The 23,314-nt window shown below is 37.2% G+C and overlaps 4 protein-coding genes across 5 annotated transcripts; 2 read left to right on the top strand and 2 right to left on the bottom strand.

Annotated features, from left to right (window-relative positions):
- Positions 3,917 to 10,796, top strand: LOC109819872. Of its 2 annotated transcripts, none has more exons than XM_020385824.1 (8): positions 3,917 to 4,302; positions 5,221 to 5,368; positions 5,459 to 5,609; positions 5,704 to 5,829; positions 6,521 to 6,604; positions 8,725 to 8,917; positions 9,016 to 9,280; positions 10,394 to 10,796. In XM_020385824.1, the coding sequence occupies exons 1-8, from the start codon at positions 4,108 to 4,110 to the stop codon at positions 10,600 to 10,602; spliced, it is 1,371 nt and encodes a 456-aa protein (XP_020241413.1). In that variant the 5' UTR covers positions 3,917 to 4,107; the 3' UTR covers positions 10,603 to 10,796. The 2 variants fall into 2 exon arrangements, with proteins under 2 accessions (XP_020241413.1, XP_020241414.1); XM_020385825.1 differs by having other exon boundaries at positions 3,918 to 4,302; positions 6,524 to 6,604.
- Positions 11,821 to 16,255, bottom strand: LOC109851285 (cyclin-dependent kinase B1-1). Its single transcript, XM_020421347.1, has 8 exons — positions 15,913 to 16,255; positions 15,163 to 15,307; positions 14,156 to 14,217; positions 13,962 to 14,073; positions 13,786 to 13,879; positions 12,542 to 12,611; positions 12,199 to 12,337; positions 11,821 to 12,112 (listed from the first exon to the last, which is right to left on the bottom strand). Exons 1-8 carry the CDS (start codon positions 16,107 to 16,109, stop codon positions 12,020 to 12,022), a joined length of 912 nt encoding a protein of 303 aa, XP_020276936.1. The 5' UTR covers positions 16,110 to 16,255; the 3' UTR covers positions 11,821 to 12,019.
- LOC109821868 lies at positions 17,910 to 19,876 on the bottom strand. Its single transcript, XM_020388022.1, has 4 exons — positions 19,778 to 19,876; positions 19,380 to 19,622; positions 19,197 to 19,288; positions 17,910 to 18,903 (listed from the first exon to the last, which is right to left on the bottom strand). The coding sequence occupies exons 1-4, from the start codon at positions 19,874 to 19,876 to the stop codon at positions 18,168 to 18,170; spliced, it is 1,170 nt and encodes a 389-aa protein (XP_020243611.1). The 3' UTR covers positions 17,910 to 18,167.
- LOC109821867 (ubiquitin-conjugating enzyme E2 7-like) lies at positions 21,632 to 22,587 on the top strand. Its single transcript, XM_020388021.1, has 3 exons — positions 21,632 to 21,756; positions 21,840 to 21,865; positions 22,412 to 22,587. Exons 1-3 carry the CDS (start codon positions 21,632 to 21,634, stop codon positions 22,585 to 22,587), a joined length of 327 nt encoding a protein of 108 aa, XP_020243610.1.

Here is a 23,314-nt window from a genome sequence, read left to right as displayed (position 1 = left end):
TGCCAGGTTTACCTAGCATGAATGGTGTAGTAGAAAGACGAAACATGACTCTTAAGGATATGGTAAGATGTATAATTTCTCATTCTTCTTTACTAGAGTTATTCTGGGGAGAAGCACTTAAGACAACAACTTACATTCTGAACAGAGTACCAAGTAAAGTAGTTGCTAAAATACCTTATGAGCTTTGGATTGGTCGAAAACCCAGTTTAAAGTACTTACATATTTAGGGATGCCTTGCTGAGGTAAGGCCTTATAGGCCAAATGAAAAAAAATTAGACTCTAAAATAGTTAGCAGCTACTTTATTGGGTATTCTGAATGCTCTAGGGGCTATAAGTTTTATGATCCCACACCTAGGAATATTTTTGAGATGGAAACAATAATATTCTTTGAGGATGTTGAGTTGGGGGGGGGGGAGAAATAAAGTCAGAGACATTACTTTTGAGGAGGAATTGACTTCAGATCCAATCCATACAGTTACTCTTGACAATATTCAGGTTCATATACTTGTTATTGATCAAGAAGTAAATCTGGAACCTCAAGAAGACAATGTTGAACAACTCCTTGTTCCAGAAGAACAAACTCAACAACCTCAAGAACCAGTGCTATTACGGAGATCCACGAGAGAAAAGAGAAATGCTATTCCAGACGATTATATTGTATTTCTCTAAGAACATGAGAAAAATAATGGAATGATGGAAGATGATCCAATCAACTTCCTTCAAGCCATGAAAAATTCTAACTCTCAAAAGTAGATTAATGCCATGAATGAATAGTACAAGTCTATGCAAGACAATAAAGTTTGGGAACTTGTCCCATTGCCAGAAGTTGCAAAACTAATTGGTTGTAAATAGATATTTAAAACCAAACGTGATGCAAATGGTAATGTGGAGAGGTATAAAGCATGTCTTGTAGCTAAAGGCTATACTCAAAAGAAAGGCATTGATTGTATAAAGACTTTCTCTCCGATTTCATCGAAAGACTCCTTCAGAACAATCATGACACTTGTTGCTCATTATGATCTTGAGTTATATCAGATGGATGTTAAGACTGCATTTCTTAATGGAGACACTGATGAAATGATCTATATGGTGCAACCAGAAAACTTTGTGTCAGGAGATCCAAAGAATATGGTTTGCAAATTAAAAAAAATCCATATATGGACTCAAGAAAGCTCCTTATCAATGGTATCATAAGTTTCAACACATAATTATCTTATTCGGTTTTGAGATGAATATTATTTTATGTCGATGACATATTGTTTGTCACTAATGATATAGGCATGTTGCACGAAACCAAGAGATTTCTATCAAAGAATTTTAAAATGAAAGATCTCCACTAATGATATAGGCATGTTGCACGAAACCAAGAGATTTCTATCAAAGAATTTTAAAATGAAAGATCTTGGGGACGCCTCTTTTCACGAAACCAAGAGATTTCTATCAAAGAATTTTAAAATGAAAGATCTTGGGGACGCCTCTTTTATATTAGAAATCCAGATACATCGAGATCGTTCTCGCAATATACTTGGACTATCACAAAAGAGCTATATCGATAAAGTACTCACAATGTTTGGCATGTATGATTGCAGACCATGTGATACCCCTATTGCTAAAGGAGATAAGTTTAGTCTAAATCAGTGCCCTAAAGGTAATCTTAAAATTTAGCAAATGTAGAAGATTCCTTATGCTTTGACTGTAGGAAGTCTAATGTATGCTCATGTGTGTACGCGTCCGGATATTGCGTATATTGTTGGGATGTTAGGTAGATACTTAAGCAACCATGGTATGGATCATTGGATAGCAGTCAAAAGGGTTATGAGGTATCTTTAGAAAATAAAAGATTATATGCTCACATAAAGAAAATCAGAACAGTTGGAGGTCATTGTGTATTCGGATTCTGATTTTGCTGGATGCCAAGATAGCAGAAAGTCTACATCAGGCTATATTTATATGCTAGCAGGAGGAGCTATATCATAGAAAAGTATTAAACATACATTCGTAGCTTCCTTTGCTATGACAGCAGAGTTTATAGCTTGCTACGAGGCATCAAATCATGGAATATGGTTGTGAAATTTTATCACTGGACTGCACATTTTAGAAAATATTGAAAGATCACTAAGGTTATTTTGTGACAATAATCTGTAGTTATGTATTCTAATAATAACAGGAGCTCAACTAAGTCAAAACATATTGACATTAAGTTCCTGGTTGTGAAAGAAATGCTACAGAGTGGACATATATCCATAGAACATATTGGGATAAGCTCCATGATAGCAGATCCTCTTACTAAATGATTGCCACCCAAGGTCTTTTATGAGCACACTGCTCATATGGGTGTGATGTTATTCGAGGATATCATGATTTAGTAGGAGTTTGTAATTTTATGGTGCTTTGTATTTGGTTGTATTGTCTGATCAGAATAAAGTATTCAGTTAAGACACTCTGTTTCATTATGTTTAGTTTTGACCTCACTAAAGTTTAAGGTATGATCAATTGAAAATATACATGTACTGATCATATTGCATGTAATTTTTATGTTGCACATCCATGATTGATCTATATCATTTGATTGTATTGGTATATGTGACCATTGATGGGTTTAGTCACGATAAATATGACGAAGACCGCTTTGATCCTGTATTGATATTGACAATGGACGAGATTGTTTGGAAATACCCTTATTTGTGATAGCAATTTCTGAGCTCATAAGGTTGTACACATTTTTTATGAAACATATAGTGCCAAAGTGGGAGATTGTTGGATTAAATCTAATTATGGGCATATATGTTACATTAGTGTATAATGCTATCCTTAAGATCAACCTGCATAAAGTGATCAATAAATTTGGGTTAATGGATATTTAAATAAATAATGGACTAAATATGCGGATACAAGGTTGTAATTATAATTTGATGATAGACCAAATTATAAAAGTACAACAACTATAAATAAAAGGTTATGATGCCTAATCTAGGGTAACATTCTTTATTCTCTTAATCCTCATCTAAAGAGATTCTAAAGGAGAGACCCTCAAGATTAGAAGATAAAACCCTAATTCAAATCCGTGCAAATTCTTCATGGATTCAGGTATTGCTTCTGTTCACTGTTGTGTTTATTCTCTTTGAATTAATCATGGTTTTATGGATTAGATCTCAGTTTTAGATCTAACAGGATATGCGGCAATTTGAAGATATGAATCACTCATATATGGCAAAAGAAATCTCTCTCACATGCAGAGTTGTTGTGATGATAAGATTTGCATTATATGTTTATTTGGGAGTGCATATTATTGTCACATCCTATGATATTCTCGTTGCATTGAAACTAATTCCATAGAAATTAAAATAACTATAGAAGGTAAAAGTGCGGGGAGATCTTCAATCAGTTGTCAAAATATTGGGAGATTTTGTTAGCGAAACAACGACAAAGCTACTCACAAATCACGATATTAAAAGAAAACATTAGACCTAAGAACAATCATAGGAAATACAGAGATTTTAATTATGTTCGAAAATTAATGTGATTACGACGCCTCAAAATGCAGCAAGATGATAACTTAGCTAATAAATAACGCGAGATCACAATCCATCTCTCAAAATGCCTCGTATATCTATTTTCTTTCTTTTGGGGACGGAAACAATCGATCTCTTTAGTGCCTAAGTATTTAATATCTAGATTTCTGGTAATATGAGACTCCAAAAAAAAAAAAAATTCAATCCTATATTTGATTATTATCTTTTTTAGAGATTTGGTTGTATGCTGCGTGTTCCTTTCCGATCGCGGATTAGATTCGGATCGGGTACGATTAGACCCCAACCCAATTCACCCATGGGCCCGTCCGAAGTTTGAAAGATCATCGTCCGGACCCGACCCAAACCGAAAAATTCAAAAAACCAAATCTAATAATTTTCATCTCGATTCCGCCACCCCCATCTCTCTCCTTTCTGTTTCTTGTCTCATCCCGAAATCCCTCCTCCAATTCAAAACTCCAAACCCCACCAAAAAAATAAAAATAAAAAATAAAAAAAAGCAAAAAAGAAAGCCAATTATTTCTAAACCTCGCAATTAGATCCATTTTAGGGCTTAGGGTTTCGATTTGGGGCCAAGATGGAGACTTGCCGGCGGATCTCGGCGAGCCCGAGACCGTGCTCCGGCCGGCGAATCTCGGCGAGAAAGCGGACGAGGGTCGATTCTTTCGTCAACAGCGTTAACAAGATTCGGAGGCGGGAGATCTGCTCGAAACCCTGCCGTTCTTTTAATTTCATCAATAACCATGAGAAATTCCGGCACATTCGATTGCAGGTTTGTGAGCTTCCTAAAAAGTTAGGGTTTTGGGAGAAAATTTTGTTCCTTTTGGTTGCCCTAATTAGTTTTGTGTTGCTGGGGTTTTGAATTCTTTTTTCAATTCTTGGTGTTTTCTCGTTCTTATCTTTAATATCCAAGATTTGGTGATTTCGGAAGAAGAGATGGCTTCTTTTCTCTAATTTTTTTTGTTTTTTCCCTTTATTTCTGGGATGCCATACTTCTTTCTTGATTATTTTGAAGGACAAGCGCACTATTCAATTAAAAGGAGTTAATTTTTTTGATCATCGTGTACTTGATCATCAAATTGGTACATTGTTCAGCTCAGGTGTTAGGTTCCCTAATCAAAGAACATATTCGTGCTGAAAGTTCTTGGGACCATGCGTTGAACATTTACGAAATCAAAGGCTAGAATTGATCACCTTTCGGTGCTGGCTGCTTGTGTAATTTATAGTTTTCTCCTCTGGGTTTGTTGAATTACTGAAATAGCTTTAGAGCAGAATAATCAGGAGGAGATATAATATGGAATAGAGTTGTCTCTTTTAGGCTAAAAGCAGGACATGCAAGAAGGAATATTTAAAATACATACACGAAGACTATCACAGAGGAAATATTATTTTGTTATTTGTTAGGGTCACCTGAGCATTTATAGTCTATCATTATAAGTATGCTCTGCTTTGCTTCTTCTGTATGTTTCTTTTGTTTCTATATGAGAACATAAGCATGAATGCATGATTACTCTAGATAATGCGGAGACAGTTTACCAGGATTGAAGTTCTTTTAATCACTCATACTTGATAACTATTATGCCTAGACTGCCAAGAGTTTTGCACATATTTGATCATATATATTCACTTTTCCCTTTAGGTTTAGTTGATCTATACTTTTTTCGCTAAGATTTAGATTTCTTTGCTTCAGGAAGAATTTGACGCTCATGATCCCAAGGGACACAGTTTCACGCAATTGCCATTTCTGAGAAAAAGGTCAAAAATTGTTGAGATAGTTTCGGCAAAGGACATTATTTTTTCATTGACACAATCAGGGGTTTGTGCTGCATTTAGCAGAGGTGGGTACTATTTTCCTCCAAACACTTCGTTGCCTATCGCATTATTGAAAAGTATAGCTAATATTTTTCCAATGTTACAATTTAAAACAGAGACAAACCAGAGAATCTGCTTTCTAAACGTGACTCCTGATGAAGCCATTCGCAGCTTGTTTTATAACAAAAATAATAATTCTCTGATAACGGTTTCAGTTAACGCTTCTGACCACTTCAGCTCCTTGAGATGTAGATCAACCAGCATTGAGTATGTCTAATCCTTCCATTAAACCTTTTGCTTATATAGGCCTTTTTACCTTTTAGTTCTTCTTGTATAATTCTAATCTTTTAATTGCTTCCAGGTATATCCGGAAGGGAAAACCTGATGCTGGTTTTGCACTTTTTGAGTCAGAATCATTAAAATGGCCTGGTTTTGTAGAGTTTGATGATGTAAATGGGAAGGTCCTCACATATTCTTCTGATGATAGGTACAGTGTAATTATTAACTTATTTAGTAGTGCTATCAGTGGCTATCAGTGTTATCAATGCGTGAGGCGCAATGCTGGGTGCAAAGCATCTTTACACGCACATGCGCAAGGCGCAACGCGATGCGCACGCCCGAGTGATGCGAGGTGCACACCGCCCACATAAATTTTCAAAATATATAATCAAGCGTGAAAGAACATGTTTTTAGAATTCACATGAAAAATGTCATGATAAATAATATCTTACTATAAAATCACAATATAATGCTTTAATTTCTAATGCTAACACCTAACATAGTAGCAAAAGTCATAAATTTTCAAATCAAATGTTAAATCAAGACTAATGTCCAAGCAAATGATTAGTAATGGTCCTCAATTGAATGCTACTAAAAAGACCTAATGGATTTATTATGCTTTTTCGGATATGAAATATCAAGTATAAAGACTCGATTGAAATGTTAACAAACAAAACTATATGATGATATGTACTACATGCACCTTGCACAAAGTAAGGATGTACGCGAGGCGAAAAAGACGCTGCTGCATCAGAAGTGGGGCGCTTCGCCACCGCCCCGCATCGTAAGGCGCATGAGGCGCAGTGAGCCGCGCGCCTTTGAAAACACTGGTGGCTATATTTGTTTTGCTCTTAGCAGTTGTGACATTGCTTGATATCTTTTAATTTTTTTTATCATAGCAGCACATACAAGGTGTTCGACCTGAAAAACTATGCACTGTTGTACTCTATATCAGAGAAAGGTGTTGAAGAAATTAAGATCAGGTTAGTTGGCATCTCTCTTTCAAATGTTGAAATTAGTCAAAAGAAGAATTATTGTTCTTCTGAGAAACTATACAAGTGAAGCTATGTCAGTTTTTCCATGATCAATAAATTTGCTGCCAGTAAACTTTCCTTGTTTTGGGCTTTGGAGGTTTCCTTGTTATCTATGTTTCCTTAATGCAATTACCCTGCATATGATGTCCTCACAGATTTTTATTATATATGTTGTGACTTTTACATGTTAAAAAACCTGCATGGAAAACTTATGCGTAATTTTAAGATAGTTCTTTGCTATTCCATCCTCTTTATCCCGTGTTCTTCATAAGCGTTATTGGAAGTGCACAATTCTAAGTACAAACATCTTTTTCTTTCTTGTGGGGGTTGGGGGCATGTACTCCTTTCCCCCCTCTTTCTTCTCCTTTTTTGTGGGCTCCAAATATAAAGTTCAGCAGTTTGGCTATCGTGTTAGGTTACCGCGACTTTATCAGATTCAGCCATCTAAGCATTTTGGGAGATGCATATGAAACTAAACTAGTCTGGCCCATGGAAGTTTTACTTTCAGAAGGCTAGGTTATTAAAACTTAAATAAGTCTAGGATTTCTTTACTATGTATAGACTGATATGCAACTTAGTTTGTGGACCAATAAATTATTAGTTCTTCCAAAAAAGAATGATCCTCTGATGCTTCAAATTCATTATTTGCAAATATTAGTGTCCGTGTTTTGCTCTATGCTAAAATATCTAGGTTACAAATAACCATATAAGAGTTAGAGATAGAGGAAAGAAGAGATGAGAACATGAGAAAAGAGGTAGGAGAAGAGGGAAAAGGAGACAAGAGACTGAGAAAAGATGGTTACCATAAGAGTAGAGATGGGGGAAAGATGAGATTTTTCTTTCTCTTCATCCTTAACACCCTGTCTGTTTAATAGGAGTAGAGATGGGGGAAAGAGGAGCTTTTAATAATTTTGAAGTACATTGGAGGTCGCTCCTAGGTTGCATAAGCTTAGGAGGATGTAGCTGAGGGCTTATTATTTGAAGTTTATAAGTTATACCGGCTTTTAAAAAGTAAGCTTAAAAGCTATTTTGACCAAACAATAAGCTCCCCAACCCTCTAAATTTCATTAACCGGGAAGGCTTCCCTACTGGTGATTGTCTTGGTTTTATTTACAAGATCCTCTAGGCCATATTTACTTAGTTGAGATTTACATCAAAATTGGAAATTCGATGTCAAGCTGATAATTTTGCTATAAAATTATTTTAGACTGCTCCATTTATTTAAATGGTAAAAGATTTGGGATATTTGGATGTCAATTATGACAATTCTAAAAAACAAACTGAGTAATATGCATAAAAAGCTACATCTTGGCAACACAAAGCACTAGGCTTAACACGACATCTGAAGACTCCTTTTTCTTACGTGTGGGGAGCAAGGGTTTTTTTTCCTAGTTGTAGTGAGCATTGACAAAGAGTGGAAATTTGAGTATAATTGGACGATAAGGATTTTGTTTTGGTAATGGAAATGAGATGATAGAATTAAACATGGAATTTCTATTTCACAAAGATTACCTTGTTCGACTAAGAACAATGAGAACTGAGCAAGGGATAAAGATGCAACAAGTGAACCATCTAATAATATTTTTTACTTTGGAGGATGGAAATCCTAGACGACTACATACAGACAAAATAATTGATAGATGGCAAGGGAAGAATGTTTTACACATAGCTAACAAGGCGAGTTGGCTGTTTGCTGGTTCAAGTTTCGAAGTACAATGTATTACGGGGGCTCGAACTGAATAGGAATATGCTTAACTTTCATGTTTGTATGACAAGTATAAAGTATTGATGTTTGTGAATTGTGAGTATTGACGTTTGTGCTACCATTTAGACGCAGGGCCATATGACTGATGATTCTATGACAAGTATGTATGTTTGTGCTATCATTCAGAACCCACACATGTTTTGTTATCTGCAACTTTAGTTCTAATGTTCGACTTAAAAGTGATATCATTGATATGTCTGGAACCTGATTTTTCGTTCATTAAATCTACTTTGGGTTGTTTATGTTATGTCTGAGTATTTCTATGCAATGTGTAGCATAACTTTCATTATTTTACTTGAAACAGCCCAGGTATTATGTTACTGATTTTTAAGAAAGCTACCAGTTATGTCCTTCTAAAAATTCTCTCTATAGAGGATGGTACGGTTCTCAAATCCTTCAACCATCTTCTTCATCGGACTAAAAAGCTGGACTTTATTGAACAGTTCAATGAAAAGCTTCTAGTGAAACAGGAGAATGAGAATCTACAAATCCTTGATGTATGTATTTTCCTCTTCATATCCCTGAAGTAAGTATTTAATTGTGTTTGCTTATTTTATGATTAGTCATCTGATGTATCTCTTCATCTTTCTTCCAGGTTCGGGACTTCCAGTTAACGGAAGTAAGCAAAACAGAATTTTTAACCCCATCCGCATTTATTTTTCTATATGAGAATCAGTTGTTCTTGACATTTCGAGATCGAAATGTAGCAGTTTGGAATTTCCGTGGGGAGCTTGTTACCTCTTTTGAGGATCACTTGTTGTGGTATCCTGATTGCAATACAAATAACATCTATATTACGAGTAACCAGGATCTTATAATCTCTTACTGCAAAGCTGACTCTGATGATTCAAATGGCACTGGTAATACTTCTAGACCTTAATCTTCAATATGAGCGAAATGATATTATTGACAAATGTGATAATATATTTTAAAGGTAAAGATAGTGTTGCTAAATTGCTAATGCTTTGAGATCCTTTAAGATCATATATTTACAAAGTCTATAATCTTACTAGTACTAAATCATCATAGCTCTTCTGGTTCTTCTTTCTAGAGAACTCACATGTGACATTGTACTTTGGCTAGGGTGTTTTTTGTGAAGTTTTTTGTCTTACATTTTGTACTGGATTTTATTTGCCTCTTTTTTGCTTTATCCAGCTAGTGGAATTGAAAATTATTGTCCAAGGAAAATGCTAGATAGATCTTGTGAAGTATTTTTATATGTTCCTTTTGCATCATGAATGGTGCCGTGCTGTTTAGAACATGTAAGTGATTATTTGCATATCTTTTTTGAATTTTCCCTTTAACTTAGGAGAATATGCTCTGTAGGTTTGTGTCGTTTGAATGTGCGGGGTTAGAGATAACTAGCATTTATGTAAGAAAAGTGGGGAAGTTCCTTTTTGCGTATGTTTATGTGGTATATCAAGTTCCCCACACCCACAATGAACAGGAGAAAACAAATGAAAAGAAAACTGTGAAAAAAAAAACACATTTTATCGCCATCCTAACCACCATTGCCAAAGGAGAAATGCCTGTTTTGACTAATATAGTTAATATTTTGTATTCAGATATCTAAACTCTCTCTTTTTCTTCATCTAAACAATCAAATTTTTCAGCGACCCTATTAACTTGTCAGAAACCTAAAGAAGTGAAAGCGGTTAATTAAATTAGCTTAATTCTTAACACCGTGGTTTTGCTTTGTTACGGTTTTTTGTTACTGTTGGTGAAATGCAAAAATATTTGAGGGTATATAAGCATAGCTTAACAGAAATTTCTGAAATGCTTCACGAAGACTCTTTTGATTTTCGTGAAAAATTAAGTGCTAGTTAATGTTTAATTCATGAATAGTGGAAGATGAAAATTGCTGAAATATCTCTATTTCTTACCACCACAAATAGATGTTTTAGCTTGCATGCTTCCTTTCAATTGCCATAAGTGAGACTGCTGCTAATTCTACTTTTTCTTCATTGAAACAGCTGGATCCATTAACATCAGTAACATTTTGACTGGAAAATGCCTCGCGAAAATTCAGGCTAGTAACTTGAGCAAAACTGCATGCAATTCCAAAGTCGGGAGCAGTTTAACAGAAGCTCTGGACGATATTACTGCACTATACTATGACGAGGAGCGGTGTGAGATTTATACTGGCAACAAACATGGTATAATTCATGTTTGGTCTAATTAGCGTGGACATCAGAAAGCCGAGCAGCAAATCGCTGCTACAAATGTAATTTGATGCATTGTCTCTGTATTTCCCCCTAATCTTAAGACATAGGGTCTTGTTGTGCTTCCCCCACCCTTCCAATTTTATTTTGTATTCGTTGACAATATTTGTTATGTGAGTTTCAATCTAATTTTGCGGCGTTCAATTTTATTCTCCTTCTTTCGGAGTGGTCAAGGTGTCTCGTAATATAGTTATGAACTATTATGCCGGTAAAATCTATATGAAATACTCATACAGGTTTTATAAGCTGCACGGTGAGGTTGCTGCTATTTTAGTTGGGATTTCTGGATTATATCCCTGTACCAATTTGAATTCTATGGGTTATGATCATCCGTCTTCTTTGTCAAAATCAAGCAGCTGCGAACTTTGGGCACTAGTACGTAAGTATCCCGGTCGCTCAATGATCCTATTCTCTTTCCCAATGATAGCAATAAATGTGAGGATGTTTTTGTCATGGGAAGGATCAGATGATGTACATGTGAACTTGTTTGATGGGCAAATACAAAAAAAAGCATGCGGAAGTGTTAGTGTTAGAAATTTTTGTTTGCACGGAAGTAATTGTGAAGTAGCTGAAGTAAAAGAAGTAGAGCCTACTTTTGCTACTTCCAAGCAAAAAAGTGTGTTTGGTTCTCTGAAAAACTTACTTCCAATGCTTCCCTAAATACTTATGTGGCGCCTACGTGTCATCCTTACTTCCAAAATATTTTTCCAATCCTTAATACTCAGAAATAGCTCGGAAATAGTTGAAATGCATATTAATTATGACATAAATAATTTTTTTATTAATATTTTTTTTATTAGTTACTTCTAACAACTTTTCATTGATAAAATTACTTCCTAATAATATTTCCAAATGTTATCCAAACAAAAAAAGTAAATGAAGAGGAATTCCATTACTTCTAAAAATATATGAAACAAAAAAAAAAACACTATTTCCACTACTTCTTACTTCATAGCTTTGAAAGTTATTTCTATAACCTACTTCTTACTTCTAATACTTCCATTATCCAAACGGACCATAACTAGAAAGAAGCGATGAGCTGTCAATTATTTTGGAACAATGCCCTACCGATAAATATGAATGCATAGTCTATGAAAAAACTATATGAAGCCCACTTGAAAACATCGTGCGACAAACCAATTTGGTTAACTATCTTGAGGAAAGCTGAAACAATAGAATTTGAGAACAATGTACTTATATTTAGCTAGTTTTATACAACTTCGTGAAACCTTGAAGCAAATTGAGAACAGACTCCATACATCAGCCAAACTTTTTAAGACAACTAGTGCAGTTGCCACAACAGTGATATACTCCTTTTCCAATCAAACTTGAAAGGGAGAAGCTTTCTGCTACAAATTTCATTGAAAACCAAGAACATCAAAACTGCGACTTGTCGAGGGTGTCGAAGTATGGATGATCCATTGCTGCCTTTGCTGATATCCTGTTCGCTGGATCATATTGGAGCATTTTCTGCAATAATTTACAGAAAGAAAAAAAATATCAATATTTCAACAGTGAGATAGTAATGTTAAAATGTGAAATGTAATGAAAGTTACAGATAATAGGTCAATGCCCTCGGGCTCCAGTGACGGGACAGCACGTGCCAAGTTCTGGGGCTTCCACTGTGGATATTCATGCCAGTCTCTGAGAGAGCTCACACCAGGCCATTGTTCTTCAGATGGAGTCCCCAGCAACCTTTCAGAAAAAAAATATAAGGTATATTAGCAGAAGAAACTAAGTCTACATAAAATTTCATATCTTTTTTTTTGGTTATGGGAAGAAAATTGATTGTTTAAGGAGAGTGTAAAATTAGTAGTATTTAAAATTTGCCACAATTAGTATCGTTTATGCTCAAGCAATAGTAGCACAAATGTTTTTTTTTTTTTGCTCTTAAAATACCTGAAGATGTGAAGCAATTGCTGTAATTCTGAGTCACCAGGAAATAAAGCCTGTCTCCTCACCATTTCAGCTGCAGCAGTAGATTTTCTTATGAGAGAAAGGAAAAGTAAAAGAAACATGTGCAAAAGCTTCCAGTAATTTCAATTGAATATATGGAAGAGACTGGTGTATAAACCGAAACTGTAACTTAAATGAATATATGAAGCGTGCTCATGTATAAATTGATTAAACATCCTATATAATACTAGTCAGCTAAAGATGACAAGATCAAAGTTTAAGACAGCCTTGCATGACTCAAATATCCAATGTTTTCATCATATTGGAAGAAATCAACTATAGTTCTGCCATCAAAGATACCAGAATTCCTACAACACTCTTGCATCCCAATTTCTTAGACAATTCCTGATGCTTTGGCCCTCCAAATCCTCGAGTTAATTTTCCTTTTGAGGATTATTCTCCAGATTCAGTAACATGTAAACTAAATCACTGGATAAATATTCCCATTAAAAGTCAGTATCCAATATGAAGTTAATAAATCACGCCCGTCTTGACAGTGGTATTGCATCTGTTGGATACATATTAGATATATGATGATACAATGTGTCCAGACCATTTTATGCAAATTTCAAAATGTTCAGCATGTTAACAAAATATTACCTAATTGTTCTTTACATGTAATTACAAAGGAAACTTTTTATTCATGGCTAGTTGCCTGTGAGCACGTCAAAATTTAAAACGAAGTCCTCCATCCTCATGCCAACTTACAGCCAGAATATTTTGCTTAGAGCAATATATTAGTGTAGCCCAAAATCAAGTTATCTTGCAAAGTTAACATTCCATGAAGATATAAAGTCTTGTTTAATACCTCAGTAATTATTAACCTTAATTCATCAGTAACTACTGACCCTAATCCATCAGTAATCACACAAGAGACTTTAAAATTGGAAATCATCGATATCATGGGCATTTACCATTGACATAGCTATAGTGCTAGTGTTAGTTAATCATGCGGGAAGTCTTACTTCCAATCTATGAAGGCAAAGCATAAAGCTAGATATCACTGGTTTCCTACAGTAAGAAACATGCTACAGGCAGATATAGAATGTGCAAAATGCAACAATAGCAAACACTTGTAAAGTAATTAATTTCATGTGCTTCACTAAAGAATGGAAAAAAGCAATCAATCTCGAATAAATAAAATCTAACTTTATAACGAAGGCTGAACAGGAGAGGATGGGACATACCGAAAATGCACCCTACAGACCACATGTCTACTCCAGTCGAGTAGTAGCTTGTTCCTAATAGCACTTCAGGAGCTCTATACCAGAGTGTAACAATCTACACCATAAATTCCATGCCAAAAAACAATTACATCTAGTTATAACTGAAAGAAAGATTACTATGATGCATAATACGAAACCTCATGAGTGTAGCTCTTAAGAGGAATCGTGAAGGCTCTTCCAAGCCCAAGATCAGCTATCTTCAAGATCCCTTTCTCTTTGTCCACCAAAAGATTCTGGGGCTTCAAATCCCTGTTATACATGCATATAGATATTTCATGTAGATAATCCACTTCAATGCTAATAGAGGATGATTTAAGAAAAATAGAACTACCTGTGGAGCACTCCATGACTATGACAGTGAGCAACTCCTTTACACAACTGATACATGAAACTCTGTGACACAAAAGACGGTTTACCAAAATAAAACAACATTCATACTAAAGCTTTTAAAATTTTGACACTTTAGCATCAACCAGTGTTTTCAAAGGCGCGCGTCTCACTGCGCCTCATGCGCCTTACGATGCGGGACGGTGGGGAAGCACCCCACTTCTAATGCAACAGCGCCTTTCGCGCCTTGCGTACATCCTTACTTTTTGCAGGGTGCATGCAGTACATATCCTCGTATAGTTTTGTTTGTTAACATTTCAATTGAGTCTTTATACTTGATATTCCATATCCCAAAAAAGCAAAATAAATCCATTAGGCCTTTTTAGTAACCTTCAATTGAGGACCATTACTAATCATTTGCTTGGATATTAGTCTTGATTTAACATTTGATTTGAAAATTCCATTACTAATCATTTGCTTGGATATTAGTCTTGATTTAACATTTGATTTGAAAATTTATGAATTTTGCTACTATGTTGGGTAGTCTTGATTTAACATTTGATTTGAAAATTTATGAATTTTGCTACTATGTTGGGTGTTAGCATTAGAAATGAAGGCATGCATTATATTGTGATTTTGTAGTAAGATATTATTTATCATGATATTTTTCATGTGCATTCTAAAAACATGTTCTTTCGTGCTTGATTATATATTTTGAAAAATTATGTGGGCGGTGTGCGCCTCGCATCACTTGAGCGCACGTATCGCATTGCGCATGTGCGTGTAAAGATGCTATGCGCCCCGCATTGCGCCTCGCGCATTGATAACACTGGCATCAACTACATCAATGATTCAAACTAAAAATTCCACATGAAACTTTTAAGAGTGAGTACTCCGAGGTCTAACAAACTTCATACTCTAAAAACATTTGATCTTGTAATTCTAAACTGAAATATACAAAATTACCACACAAAACCAATTGGAAGTTTCAGAACAAGGAGCCAATAATACCTGGATGACATTCGGAGGAAGTGGCCGAGGGTTTGGCCCTTTACGGTACACATCAACAAACTTCTTCAGATCTGTATCCAAATACTCAAACACCAAATAAAGCATCGGCTTCCCATTCTTATCCACATGCTCCACATTCAACAATCTACAACAAAACCCCCAATCAACCAACCAATCAAAAGGCCCCTAACCCAAATCAAGTGTCTCAAATCCACAAACCAAAACCTAATCTTACGACCATATATCAACCCATAAAACCCCCAAACTCTTAACAATCAACCTACATTTATTTCAAATCTGAGATGCCAAAATCTAACATCACAACCATGAGTCAACCCATCAAGAACCCCCAAATTCTAAGAAGTCGATTTAGGGTTTCAAATCCCAAACCAAAACCTAATCAAGAAACCATAAATTAACCCATCTTACCACCACAAGTTCTAAACAATCAACCTAGGATTTTGACTCCACAAACCAAATTCTTACGTTGCCACAACTAATTAAACCGCAAGAAACCAGAAAATCCAAACAACCAACCTAGGGTTTCGAATCCAGAAACCAAAATACAACGACACCTACAACCTTAAATTAACCCATAAAACCCCCAAAATCAAAAAAATAAATTGCAACTTTGTATTTTCGATCCACAGACCAAAATTCAACCTTGCAACCATAAATTAATCCATCGAGAACCCCCAAATCGAACTAATCAACCTAGGGTTTCAAATCGAACGAAGCCAAAACCCTGACCTGACGACATAAATGCTCTGAGAGAGCATCTGAAGGAGCGAGATCTCGCGAAGCGCAGTCGGAGGGATCCCCTCCTCGTCCATCTCGAGGCGAGTTTTCTTGAGCGCGACGAGTTGGCCGGTGGCCTTGTCCTGGGCTTTGTAGACTTTGCCGTAGGTCCCCTCGCCGACCTTCTCCAGCTTCTCGTACTTCTCCATGGCGATTCAAACCCTAGATCTGAGAGATTGAGAGTCTAGGGTTAGGTTTAGGGTTTGGGTTCTTTTTTTGGGGACTGAGTTTTTTGAAAGGAGAATTGAGAGGGAAAAGAGAAATGGGAGCGGAGATTGAAGGAGAATTGAGAAAATGTCGGTTCGGTTATGGGCTTTTTGTAGCCCATTGTACTTTTCGGACTGAGAACGGTCATATTTTTTGAAATTTGAACCGGATTCAACGAGGAAAGTGCAAGCTGCCACTTAATAAGAGGATTCAACTAGATTCATAGAACCCATCGTACTCTGGAGAGATATCTATTCCTCTGTAATAATAAGAGGATCCAAAGATTTACTATTCATGTTACAGAAAATAATATAGCAAATTGCTGTAGCATTATTACAGTACCGTAGTGTTTTATAAATATCACTGCAGCACTATCACTGTAGCAAAACGGGATACCGCAGCAGTTAAAAAATATTACTATAGCACTTAAAAAACATTTGAAAACAAAATTACTGTAGTAAAAATAAAAAAATGAGGGTCGTACTTTGCATGGGGTGCACACTAGTTTGGATTCTATGCTAGCGTTTGAAAAGCAGTAAAAATTGTTATTTTTAGGCTTAATTGCACTTAGATACCCTATAGTTTGAATTCTTGTGCGCTTATGTGCCCTCATTTGTTTTTGCTAGCACTTATAAACCCTAAAACTTTTAAAATTTGCACTTAAATACCGTTAGTTATGTGAACGTCAGAATTTCCCACGAAAGATTCTCATGCAACACTCACATGTTAATTGTAGAACTTTTTAACCCCTAAAATTTTAGCATGTTTGGCAACGTAGGATTATGATCCAATTGGCTTATAATACACAAACAGATTATAAGCAAGTGAATCATAATCCACAAATAAATTATAATTCAGGTGGACTATAGGCCAAAATGTTTGATAAATTTAGTGTATTAAAATTTATTTCCAATAATAGAGTGTTTGGCAATTCGATGAATTATAAGCCATCATTGTTGTGAAATGACCAAAAAAAGATTTAATTGGATTGAGAGAGAGGTAAATAAGTCTAGGATTTTTGTAAAATATTGAAGGGTATATTGGTCTTTTACTTGGTCAAACCTTGTCGCTTATAAGCCACCAAAAATTAAGCAATGATACTCTAGCTTATTTTTTGGTGGCTTATGAACCAAAATAACCCATTTACCAAACATGTCAATGTGGCTTATAAACCGTAAATATACTCCTTTTAAAGTTTATTGCTATACTATCGTAATTTTATTTAGATCTGTACCCCAAGTTTCTATTTTAAAATAGAAGTTGATTGACAGCTTTTCAACCATAAATTTAATAAATACTAAATCGCTCTAAATTAAACTTGACTACTAAGATTATGTTGATATAACTAAAAAAATAGCGCTTACGTGATTTTTTTAAGGGGAGTTTGTTGCCATTTGTTAAATTTTTGCAATACAACACCGATTGCAGACCTGCAAATAAGCTTCTTACACCGATTGCAGACCTGCAAATAAGCTTCTTTAATCTATCACCGTTTCACAAATCCTTCACAATGCTAACAATACTCAGTTTTTCAAGTAAAATTATATATTTTTCTTAGCAATTCTTCTCCTGTCACATGCACACGGAGCTACTTCAATGTAGTGCCTCATAATAACAAGCAGTGAAGAAAATTAGACGATGCTCATTCCTTAAAAGGGGTGGGGATAAAAAATCCTTTAAAAAAAGATGATGTTCTCTTGTTATCAGCGTGATGAGCTCAACCTGAAACAAGCATTGAGATGGATGTAAAAAAGCTCATCCTCTATTTTCCTTTTAGAATGAACATAAAAAGAGTTCACAGAATCTTGAAAACAAGATTCAACCTCTATCTACATACTACACTTTGCACGCTACAACGAAAGACAACAATTTATTCAAAAAAAAAAAACAGACTAATCAGTGATTAGAGCAAGAAAACATCAATACAATCATGCAAGTCTTCATATCCCCCGTCTAAATTCTACAAGACTACACAAACAACGAAAAACGAGGATCGATAATCATCCAACCTTCGAAAGTGAAACCGAGCTGTCAAATGCAGATCCCACATGAGTTATAACAAAGCCATAAATCTTTCGTTTCAGCCTCTCGATCTTCTCCACGAGAATCGTCTCCTCCTCTGGCTTCTTTCCTACCGCATCGAGCCAATCATTAACTCTCTTTAACTGCGATAAAACAGCTGCAACTCTCCCATTATCCTTGCACGAAGCCTCTCTACCATCCTCCAACACTTCACCAAATAACCGAAAACCGACATCCAGTGCATCCTCCACAAATTTCATGAACCAATTCTGCATCTCTCGTCGGAGGGACTTGGCAAAGTTTACAGTCTCGCTAATAGACTGCCCTTTACTCCACATATTGGTTGTTGAGACCTTTGCTTGGCCCTTCACAGGAGTTATGAAGGAGTTCTTCTTTGAAAAGTTCACCTTGGTAGTATCGGCCAGAGGAGCTGCAGGTTTTCCGAAAATCTTTTGTTTTGTGTTGCTATCGAGGGTTGAGCTCACCAAGGATACAACTTCAAGGTCAGTGGCTAATGCTGCCTCGACCCAGAGAGAGGCTGGCTTGGTTCTATCCAATGAAAGGACTTCAGTGAGTCCACCGGTGCTGCGGGTAGAAGCAAGTGATTCTGAGATAGAAGTGCACTTTATTGTATCTTCGTATATCGATAGGAATCTGTCGATGGTTGGAAGCGGATTTCCTGCTTTTGATGACGAGCAGAGATCTGAAAACATGCTGCGCAAGAAGTCATTCAAGTACAAAATCCATTTAGTCATATAAACCCAATTAAGTATTTGCAAAACTACCCCAAACCATCAACTTTGGAAAGAAGAAGGGAGGGGAAAAAAAGACAAAGAAAAAAACTTAGTTGGATATGGTTAGTCAAAATTTGACTATTTTGTTGATATTCTTATGTTGTTGTTTGACAATTAACCTACCAAAGTTGTTGATTTGTTGATTTGGCGGGTAGTTTGCAAATTCACATGAATGATTTAAGAGGTGTACGTAAAAAAAAATCCAAAATTTACCTCAAACACCTTATAAAAGATTCAGTGGCCAACGCATCTTCTAGAGCCTCGGCTGCAGCCATAGAAGCTAGATTTCTTCTCTGCAGAGCCTCCTGTTTTTTTCCAATTAGAAAGGTGAGAGATGAAGCCAAGGATGGTTCATGAAAGAGAAGAAAAAGAGTAACAGCAAGATTTTTCTCATACCTTCCCAAGCTTTGAGAGATTTTCAGAGACGGCATCTAAAGAGATGCTGCCGTCCGTCCATTTACAGTCATGGACGGTAATTCTCGCGGGTGCGTGGTGGTTCGATTTCTCTGAGAGAGAGGAGGAGTCCGTCGTCCTTTTCACGATTCTCTTCTTCTCGTTTCTTGGTGCTTCCTCTTCTTCGCTACCGTTAGGCGGTTGCTGCTCCTTTCCGGCATCGCTCAGCCTTTGTGAAATAGCGACCTGAGATTGAACCACGGATCAAGAATTGAACTTTACTCGACGTCACGTACCACGTTTGCATAAATAAAAATCTAAGCTTTTTCCGATCTCAAACGCGTTCATCGTCAAACCTGAACTCAGTTCACACCGCGGAATATTTAATTTTAGTGTTTTACCTGGGTCCTCAAAATAGCCTGCTGATCGACCTTGCTCCTCCCCCTACTTCCCCTTTTCCTTCCCCTCCCTGAATTATCTCTCCCAGCTCCTTCCGTCATCGAACCTATTCACCGCCACGACCCCTCGCACACCCTCGCCACACAACCCCGCCCTTCTATCCTCCCTCCGCCGCGCGCCGCCGCTCCCGTCCCCCTCCCCCTAATCGATAAGCCCCTCTCCCAGCACCCCTGGCCGACACCGACCCCCTCCTCCACCACGCCACGGAGACTGACGCTCCTCCTCCCCGCCGACCGGAGACGGCCGTTCCTCGATGTACCTAGACGCATCACGCACGATCGCTCGCCTGACCCTCGCCGCCGCCCTCCTCTCCTCCTTCGCCGCGACCAGCGCTCTGCACGCCGCACTTCCGGAACGGGCAGGGGGCGCACGAGGCGCCTCGGACCCGCCCTCCCTCGCGAGCCCGGGGAGGGTCCCTCCTGACGGACGCGGCGTCTTTGGGGGAGCGGCGGCGGGGCGCGGGGCAGCGGGGGGGCGGCGGGGGCTGCTGGGAGGGGCGGGTTGTCTGCGGTGGGGATGAGGAAGGAGGCAGGGTCGTCGGGGAGGAGTTGACGGAGAGGGGGTGGGGAGCGAGGAGAGGGGAGGGAGCGCGCGAGGAGGGGATGGGCCTGAGGAGGGGCGAGGGGAGGGGTGGGAGGGAGAGGCGGTCAACGTGGGGAGTGGCCAGGTGAGACCCGCGGCGGAGGTGGCCGGTCGGTGACGAAGACGTAGGTGGAGTTGACGGAGTCGCGACATGCTGGAGGGGAACCCGGCGGGAGGGCCAGAGCGGAGGGGCGGGGCGATGCCGGTCACCTGGAGACAGGGACGGTGGTCCCCGCCGAGCAGCGCGCGACGGGGCCGCTGGAGGAGTTCATGGACTGGGGGCTCATCAGGCATCGGGTCACGGACGCCATTGCTCGCTGACGACGACGGCGGCGCGGGGTCGGGATTTCGGGGGATCATCGGGATGAGGAGAAGTTGGTTGGGTGTGGGGTTTTTGAAAGGGAGGAGAAGAGAGACGTGGTGGTACTTACGGTGGGATTTTCGAATTTCAAATGCGCCTCTTTTTGGTAAACTGCGGGGTGGGGGCTGGATTGACGGCGTTAGATGACGGTTAGCGCCGTTAGAGGGGAGGAGGCACGTGCGTGGGGTGGGGGCGTTTGCTTTTTAGCAGTTTGAGTGTGAGTATTGCATTGTTTATTATATATATATATATATATATATTATATATATATATTATTTATTCTTATTACATTGAGTATTGGAAAATAACAAAAAAGCTAAAATGAACAGTAATTATCTAAATTTCCATGTATTTCCCCCTTAATTCTCCACAACCATCCATTGTTGAGTTAGGGGGTGTTTGGCAATTTGAAAATAAATTTAAAATATGTAAATTACTTTTTTTGCAAATGACTTTTATATCCATGTTAGTACGCAAGTGAAATACAATGTTTGTTTGAAAAATTAAATTATTGTCGAAAGTGCAATGTGAAGATGACGTGGCAAAATTAGATTAATTAGAAAGTATAATTAAAATTATTTAATTAAATTAGTTACATTTTTGTCACTTTCATGTGACTTCACCATTTTTTAGGGGAAATCAAAATTGCATTAAATCATATGTGACAACTTTCTTGCATCTCACTTTCATAACCACTTACATGAAAACAAACACCTTAATTGTTAAATGAAAGTAACTTTCTCACTTTCATCTTTCACTTGCATGCCCTCATTTAATCAGAACATCGAAATTTTTAGGCGACGAACATCAGAATGATGTACGGGGCCTATTTCAATCGTTTAGGCTTGAATCGATGTCGACGCCAGTGAGGAAAAGGCTGATGAGGGATTTCAAGAGGTTGCAGAATGATCTGCCCGCGGGAATCAGTGGAGCCCCGCAGGATAACAACATCATGCTATGGAACACCGTGATCTTTGGGTAATTTTACAGTTGATGTCGAATCCTTGGTTTGATTTTAGATTTTTAGGGTTTTCTGATGAACTTTGGGTTTTGATTTGCAGGCCTGATGATACTCCGTGGGATGGAGGTGAGTTGTTGTTTTTTTTCTTCTTACCATACTGTTCTTTAGTTTTTAAAATCTGTTGTTTTTTAGGGTCTGACGTTGAATTAGTTTCTATGTGATCAAATTTTTTGAGTTGGAGATGAATTTTCTCTTAATTATTTAATATTAAAAAAATCAGAATATTAGATTTATTTTGGGGATGGTTGATTGAAGCATTGTAGATTGATGCATTTGCAGACATAAAGATTACCCAAAACTAATTATATTTGCAGATTATATTTGTAGATTGATGCATTTGCAAAGATTAAAATTACCCAAAACTAATTATATTTGCAGGTTATATTTGTAGATTGATGCATTTGCAAAGATTAAAATTACCCAAAACTAATTATATTTGCAGACATTGTAGATTGATACATTTGCAGAATATTTGTTGTTTTTTTCCTTTTTACAACCCACGATTCTCTCTTTTCCTCTCTCAACTTTCAGAAAAAGATTCAATGGCATCCTCCTTCATCTTCAATAGCATCCTCCAAACTTTTAAGGGTTTACTTATTTTGTTGATTACAGCCAAATCCGAGAAGCAATCAAGAGCAAAATCAACTCCTCCTCCTTCATCTTCAATGGCATCCTCTGCCTCCTCTGCTCCGCCACCGCCGTTGCCGCCTCTGTCGTTGTCGGTAGCGAAGAATAGTTTCCTTCACAGCTACAACAATTATAAGAGACAGAAGACAATCATGTCTTGACAAAATACTCTAATATACAATACTAGTGCATAGATAAACTGGTGCTTTCCTGTTACATGAGATGAAGGTTATTCATTATTCTTCACATTTAAATTATGCTTATGATGTGCTAGCTTTCTCTGTTTTCTTTTACCCTCTGAGTGTGAAGAACAAATAGCAAATTAGCTATCACATTTAATTGTGACATATTGGTTTCCTTTACTAAATTGACTGTATTCTGAAGCAGATCAAAATGGAAGTTACCTTCCCCTGAAATCAAAGTAAAGCTTTTGATCTTGTATTTTTTTCATCTTGAAAACATTTTACTTTATTCTGATTTGTGTTCTTTTTTTTTCAGCAGAAAGAGTAAAGGTGGTTTTATAATCATTTGAACAGTTACTGTTAGCAAGTTCTAGATGGAGAAGCGAATCTATCTTGATGTTCTACTCATTTGCAGCATAGAACTTCTTGCTTCTTATTTAAGCAGCACTTTCAGGAGGATGTCGTGCTTAGCACGTGATGAATACTAGATCATATCTAAAGCAGAATACTTTATTTTGGTAACATGTTCAATATTTGCATAATTTTTTTTAGAAACCGTGCTTTGCACGGGTCTAAATACTAGTGTGTGTGTGTGTATATATATATATATATATATATATATATATATATATATATATATATATATATATATATATATATATATATATATATATATATATATATATATATATATACACACACACAC

This window comes from Asparagus officinalis, chromosome 8 (genome assembly GCF_001876935.1).
Source record: "Asparagus officinalis chromosome 8, Aspof.V1, whole genome shotgun sequence".
Classification (NCBI taxonomy): domain Eukaryota; kingdom Viridiplantae; phylum Streptophyta; class Magnoliopsida; order Asparagales; family Asparagaceae; genus Asparagus; species Asparagus officinalis.
The sequence above is the reverse complement of the archived record's forward strand: the minus strand, read 5'-3'. Positions and strand labels throughout refer to the sequence as shown.

Coding starts and splice junctions, on each gene's coding strand:
- LOC109819872 (XM_020385824.1), top strand. CDS start 4,108: ATGGAGACTTGCCGGCGGATCTCGGCGAGCCCGAGACCGTGCTCCGGC. Junction 5,610..5,703: donor TGTAGATCAACCAGCATTGA/GTATGTCTAATC, acceptor AATTGCTTCCAG/GTATATCCGGAAGGGAAAAC. Junction 9,281..10,393: donor TGATGATTCAAATGGCACTG/GTAATACTTCTA, acceptor TCATTGAAACAG/CTGGATCCATTAACATCAGT.
- LOC109851285 (XM_020421347.1), bottom strand. CDS start 16,109: ATGGAGAAGTACGAGAAGCTGGAGAAGGTCGGCGAGGGGACCTACGGC. Junction 14,074..14,155: donor AGTCATGGAGTGCTCCACAG/GTAGTTCTATTT, acceptor CATGTATAACAG/GGATTTGAAGCCCCAGAATC. Junction 12,612..13,785: donor GTCTGTAGGGTGCATTTTCG/GTATGTCCCATC, acceptor CTACTGCTGCAG/CTGAAATGGTGAGGAGACAG.
- LOC109821868 (XM_020388022.1), bottom strand. CDS start 19,876: ATGACGGAAGGAGCTGGGAGAGATAATTCAGGGAGGGGAAGGAAAAGG. Junction 19,623..19,777: donor AGGCTATTTTGAGGACCCAG/GTAAAACACTAA, acceptor GTTCAATCTCAG/GTCGCTATTTCACAAAGGCT. Junction 19,289..19,379: donor ATCTCTCAAAGCTTGGGAAG/GTATGAGAAAAA, acceptor GGAAAAAAACAG/GAGGCTCTGCAGAGAAGAAA.
- LOC109821867 (XM_020388021.1), top strand. CDS start 21,632: ATGTCGACGCCAGTGAGGAAAAGGCTGATGAGGGATTTCAAGAGGTTG. Junction 21,757..21,839: donor TGGAACACCGTGATCTTTGG/GTAATTTTACAG, acceptor TTTGATTTGCAG/GCCTGATGATACTCCGTGGG. Junction 21,866..22,411: donor TGATACTCCGTGGGATGGAG/GTGAGTTGTTGT, acceptor TGTTGATTACAG/CCAAATCCGAGAAGCAATCA.